The sequence below is a fragment of the Saimiri boliviensis genome, chromosome 8 (assembly GCF_048565385.1).
Source record: "Saimiri boliviensis isolate mSaiBol1 chromosome 8, mSaiBol1.pri, whole genome shotgun sequence".
Lineage (NCBI taxonomy): Eukaryota > Metazoa > Chordata > Mammalia > Primates > Cebidae > Saimiri > Saimiri boliviensis.
Window position 1 is genome coordinate 18,497,906 of NC_133456.1, and position 6,000 is coordinate 18,503,905.

The 6,000-nt window shown below is 49.9% G+C and overlaps 1 protein-coding gene across 2 annotated transcripts in view; it reads right to left on the reverse strand.

Moving 5' to 3' along the window:
* GASK1A (golgi associated kinase 1A) overlaps positions 1–4,354 on the reverse strand; it is a 70,695-nt gene extending 66,341 nt beyond the window's left edge. The window contains exon 1 of one of the 2 annotated variants that reach the window (XM_003926210.4): positions 3,930–4,354. In XM_003926210.4, coding sequence (XP_003926259.1) covers positions 3,930–3,932 — 3 coding nt within the window. In that variant the 5' untranslated portion in view covers positions 3,933–4,354. The remainder of the gene's footprint in view (positions 1–3,929) is intronic. The other variant, XM_074404035.1, reaches the window with a different exon arrangement.
* Positions 4,355–6,000: the final 1,646 nt, after the last annotated feature.

The following is a 6,000-nucleotide window of genomic DNA, read 5'->3' on the forward strand; positions in this document are numbered from 1 at the left end:
TCGGGGAGCTATATTCTTATCTAGTCAGCAGCATTCTGCAAGGAGGCACATGGAGGCCAGACTGGATGAACATCTGCAGGCTGGGTTTTCCCCATGAAAAGAGAGACTTAAAGAAGCAAGAAAACTACTTGAGGATAAAATCCGTCTGTACTAGATCCTTACTTAGAGAAGAGTCCCAGAAGCATCCCCTTGACTGACATTGAATGAAAGGAACCTGTGACTTCCTTACCGTTTGTTTTAAACCCTAACAAAAAGCAAACCTATTTTTGTGGGTCCTTTGTAAACCCCTCACTCTTACAGCACCTTTGAGACACCAAGTGTTTTCACCTCCATGACTCCATTTGCCCCTCGTGATAACTCATTTTACAGATAAGGGGCTAAGGCCCAGAGTAAGGCAGCACCTACCCAGAGCCACATAGTGACCTAGCCTAGTACAAACCCCACTCTGAATGCAAAGCCTGGGCCTTTCCTCTGCCACTCCAAGCTACACCATAACCCTCAAGACTACAATGGGGCTGAAGTGCCTGTGACAGGACCTGCATGGGAGGGGGAAGAACTAGGAGACCTGGGCCCTGGCCCTGATCTAAGTGACCCTAAGGAGGCCACATCTCTTTTCCAGCCTCAGCTCCTTCTCCTCTGAGTCTTAACCTCCAGGGATTTTAGTTCTTGGTTCTCCCGAGGAGGACTGGCCCCTGTGTGGGCTCCCATGGGACTCCATTTTCCCCACTGCTGCCTGCCTGATGACCTGCCCATAGCACAGAGCGAGGACAGGCAATAGGAAACTCCTCCCACAGCACAATGGGTCCCGGGAGGGTGGTTACAGTAAAAGCTTGGATAGAGAAAGAGGCTGGAGCAATTCATTCTTATGAGCTTGTCTGATTTCCACTTAGCTGGGCACTCAGGTCCTCATTGCCATGCATAATGAGAAGCTGGCCACATGCCACTGAAAACAGTCCCAAACCTGAAATGACCTAAATGTTCACAAACGGGGAGAAGATTATCAAAATCTTGGTACTGAGCATTAAATGTATGGTTACAAAAGATTTTTCTGGAGATGTAGACATGGCAACATGCTTTGATATAAACTGAAGTAAAACAAATCAGACTGCAAAACTGCATGTGTGGAAATCTCAGCTCTTTAAAATAATACTCAAGGAGAAGAGGAAATACGCCAAAATGATAATCGCGGTTCCTGCAGAAGTTGTATATTTTTTTTTCAAAAATCAGGAGGAAAACATTTTTAATTGGCAGTAATAGTTTCAACTTTCTCTATCAATATTTTTCTTTTTCAATTTTTAACCCAACACATATACATCTGATTCTATCAATATTTTTTATTTAAGTACAGAGTCCTTGGCAAACACCAAGCCTCCCACCACCGTTGCAAGGAAAGAAAGTGACAGTGTTCCAATCTTAGCTTCAGAAAAAGACATACCAAGCTATGGCAATGACCCCAGACCCCTCAGGATGATCAAAAATGCCCCCACAGATGTTGCAGCTCAATATTCTTTTTTTTTTTTTTCTCTCCAAAAAGACAATGATTCTAGGCTTTTAGTTTTATACTTCTAGCCCAGAGTTTCCCAACATATGTACCTTGGATCAATAACAGGTTGGTAGTGGGTTACTACTGAATAAGGATACCACATTCAAACAGCTGGGCAAGTTCACATTTCAATGTAATGAATTCAAAGAGGATACTCTATGAACAGAGCCTCAAAGAGATATAGCATATGTTATATGCAATATCATATCATGAGAAATGATATAGCATGTATCATTTCCCAAAAACTAGTTTAGGACTATCTCAAGGAATGACTATTCTATGGAGATAGGGGTATCTTGGGAAGTGCAGCTTTAAGCCCCAGCTTCCACCCCTCCCATCCCCCTACCCACCCCGTTCTCTCAGCCTTCGTGCCCTGTGGTTCTCAGCCCTGGCAGCAAACTGGAACACTTGCAGAGCCTGAAAACATCTTTTGGTCTGGGTGCCATCTGGATTTGGGCTGGCGAGGGGGACAGCCCGAGTCAGGAAGCTAAGACTCTTCCTCATACCTTTTTAGTTGTTCATGCTAAGGACAGCTCAACACTAGGATTGAGGTCCAATCTCAAAATTACTCACACATCACCCAGTTTGGGAGTTAAATGGCACCTTGGGTAACATCTAGTCCAATCTCTCATTTTACAGAAGAGGAAACTATGGTCCCAAGGGATTCCTAGCCCCCTGTCTCTTCCCATGCTGCTTCTAGCCAGTGCCACGCTGCCCTGCGGTCTCTGGACCTCAGGACCCTTCAGTCAGAGGGAGAAGCAAAGGACAGCCTTCAGATCTCCGAGGCCATTTCACTGCCAGAGGATGCCCATCAGGCCCCTCTCTCCGCAAGTGAACTAGGACACAGTAAAATGTTGACATAAGTCCTCTTCCTAACACAATACCAAAACCCAGAGCCAGAGACGTGAAGCCGGGAAGCTGCGCTGACTCACAGAAAGGGAAGCTTGCGATGGCAGTGGGCAAACACACCAGTGTTCCCCGAGGCAGCCTGAGCAGAAGGCAGGTACCATCTCTCCTCCGGGCACTCTGCTTCAGCCACAGACCACAGAGCCTCTGCCACAGCTGCCTTTGAAGCCAGGAGACTCCAGCATACTGCTAAGCCCCTCTGAGTGGATGGCTGTGGCCTCAGTTCTTCTGGCAACACTCTTGCTCCTAAACAGGGAATCTGTAATAGGATATCTCCACGCTTTTCAGTTTCACATCCTACACTCCCAATCAATCCCCCTTTTGAAGCTTAAGATTCCACTATTTTCTTCTCTTAGCAGCTTTGAGAAAAAACCTGAAGCTGGATAGGTGTTAGGAGGGTGAAAGATGCACACACCCCTTGCCTCAAAAGTACCCTTCCCTCAGGGCTCCTGATGATCAGCCCTCCACCTCTGCTCCAGCCACCTGCCAGGCCCCCTTGCAGGCAAAGGAGCTGTTCTCAGAGCCTCCTACAGCGCAGTCTCTAGACAGCCTTCTAAACTCCAGGCCCAGCGAAACTCCCCACCAAGCATCTCCACGAAGCATCTCCGGTGGTCTCCAATCTGCCCTCCCTGAGTTTGGAGAGGAAGAGAAGAGGCCATAGGACACAGAAGCAGATAGGGGAGCCAAGTGAAGTGCAGGAGCCCAGTTGGGGTTTCAGGGGTTTCCTGCAGCAGGAAAAGCAGAGTAACTAAGCAGCGGCCGGGCCTGAGGGACGCCCCTTTCTTGGGGTTGCATATGTGCTTTAGCTAAGCCGCCTGGACCACATTCTCAACGAGTTTTTCTTTTCCGCCTGTCAGTGTCTGTGAGGTTGATCCATGGAAGGGCCACGTCCACAGGTCCCTGGTTTCATTGTGACATTTCAGACCCACCAGTGCTTCCACATCTGCCCAATAGTCCTGTCAGGGAGGTAGAGGGAGGCGGACTGGAACCTCACTAGAGCCAATTTAACTCAACGTTGAGAAACGTTAGGACACTATTTTTAATATCAATACTTAGCTAAGCTAGAGAAGATAGTACAAAATTCACATATACTTTGGAGAGTATTAAAATGATAAGCGTCTCATCAGAGGCTGTCATGGGCTCCCCAGGGAACGCTCCCCTCTCCCTGCCTTGTGGATCGCATGAAGTTTGCACAGAGCTGCGGGTGGGTTACGGTTCGGTCAAGGTGTGCGGATTCGTAATTTAAATAAATAAATAAATAAATAAATAAAACCTTATTGCGGTCCTCCCCGCCAAGAGTGGCAGTAAAGCCGATTGCCCCAGTTCTGGCATAGAACTGAAAGCCGCCGCCGCCCCAAGCAACTTTCGGGAACAACTCCGGCCTCGGGAGGGGCGAGAGGCGCGAGAGCCGCTGCCTGCAGCCACCTGTCCCAGCGATCGCCCCTCCCTCCGCTCGCGCGTTCCTTCCCGCGAGTCCTACCATGTCCCCGGCGGTGGCCGGGCCCGCTCCTCGGCGCGCTCAGCCGGCCCGCAGACTCATCCCGCCTCCCTTTGGCCGCCCCCGGCGCCGTGGCTAGCCGGGCTCCCCCGGACGCGCGACTTCTCGGCCGGGACGGGTTTCCTGGACTGAAGGTCTACACCTTCCCAGCACCCAAGTGTCCCCGCGCCAACTCCCGTGAGATCGCTGCGCGCCGGGATGCTCCGCGGGTGGGGAATGCTCGGGGATCTGCGGGAGCCCACCCGCGGCCGCGAGCCTCCGCTGTCTACTTACTGGGGACGTTAGCCCAGTTTGCAAAGTCCCTGCCGCGCGTCCCGGCCCAGCCTCCCCATTCCCCCGAAAGCACGGGAGGGGGAGCTCCTTTCACAATAAAAGCCCTGCCGGGGGCTCAGCCAGCCGCAGTCTTCTGGAGTAGGGGCCCAGGTGCTAGGAAGGAAAGGTCCCCGCTCGGCCTGCCCTCCTGCCACGTGAGGCGCCGACGCGGGGCGGTGAGGGGCGCCTCTCAGGTGTGAGCCTCTCGGTGAGCCCACTGCAACTCGGCGATACAGCTGTTGCCCAAACTTCCACCCTCTCCTGCCAAGCTTCAGAAAGACAAGTCTTTTTTTACTGTCACTTCTTCGCTTTGTTTGGGTTCAGTCCCCAAGGGGATTTGGAAGGAAAATCCGTTGACCACTAAGTTCATTAACAATGGAGTTTTTGTCCTTAAGAACTAATCACTGTTAAGAGTTGCCGGGCGTGGTGGCTCAAGCCTGTAATCCCAGCACTTTGGGAGGCCGAGGTGGGTGGATCACGAGGTCAAGAGATCGAGACCACCCTGGTCAACATGGTGAAACACCGTCTCTACTAAAAATACAAAAAATTAGCTGGGCATGGTGGCGCGTGCCTATAGTCCCAGCTACTCAGGAGGCTGAGGCAGGAGAATTGCTTGAACCCAGGAGGCGGAGGTTGCGGTGAGCCGAGATCGCACATTGCACTCCAGCCTGGGTAACAAGAGCGAAACTCCGTCTCAAAAAAAAAAAAGTCACTGAGGTGGCTGATACTGCCTCTCCGCTTCGGATGCACACAGTGCCTTTGTTCCCCTGATCACCTACTGCCAACTGTGGCAGTCAGAGCAGGACCTGAGAGTCTATATGCTCCTCGTTGGGGAGTGTCCTGGGCTTAGGGGGTCTGTAGTCCCAAAATCAGGGCTGGCCCCATTATTAACAGCTGGGTCAGCATAGACCAGTCCCCACACATCTTTATGACTTGTGTCCCTCAATAGCAACGTTTGCACCCCAGGATTCTTAAGAGCCTGTAGGCAATGGAGGCAGAGTCAGCAAGCAGTAGGGTGCCCTGAGTGAATCTGGGGGCCAGGCTGAAAAAGCCTCCAACATTGAAACTAACAGGAAGTATCATTAGCTAGATGAAGACAGACCTCTTCCCAGCAGCCACCTGCTCAAAATGACTTGAGGTTATCACTGATGGCAGTGTTTCCTAAGGGAAGCAAAGATCCAGAGGGTCCCCTTAAATTGTGTATGTGTGTATGGGCGGGAGTAACAGATGAAGAGAAAATACTCAGTCCTTAACATTCCAGATGCTTTCTGTATGTTATTTCATTTAATCATCACAAATGATCCTAAAAGGAAAAATTTTGCAAATGAGGCAAGTCAGGATTAGGGAGGTGAAGTAACTTTCCTGAGACCAGATAGCCAGTAAACAGTTTAGCCAATCCAAGTCTATTTTCTAGAACATGAAACAAAGAGGAAGACTTGATACAGCAGGAACAGGAGGCAGGATGCGGCACTGCAAACTGCAGCTTGTCTGTGCATATGGAGCACTGACAGGGTGGAGAATTTGAGCCCTGCTTGGGAGATGAGGAAGGAGGGAGGAGGACAGTACAAACCATTCAGGGTTTTATTTAGATGTTTAGGGAGATGCTGTGATCTTTTGAGTCTCATTTTCTGACTGCAACTACACACAAGATGTATATTAAGCATATGTGTATAAATGTAACTAAAAGAATATTTTATAAAACATGACTTCATGTGATGCACTCTGATATTTTCTATTCTAT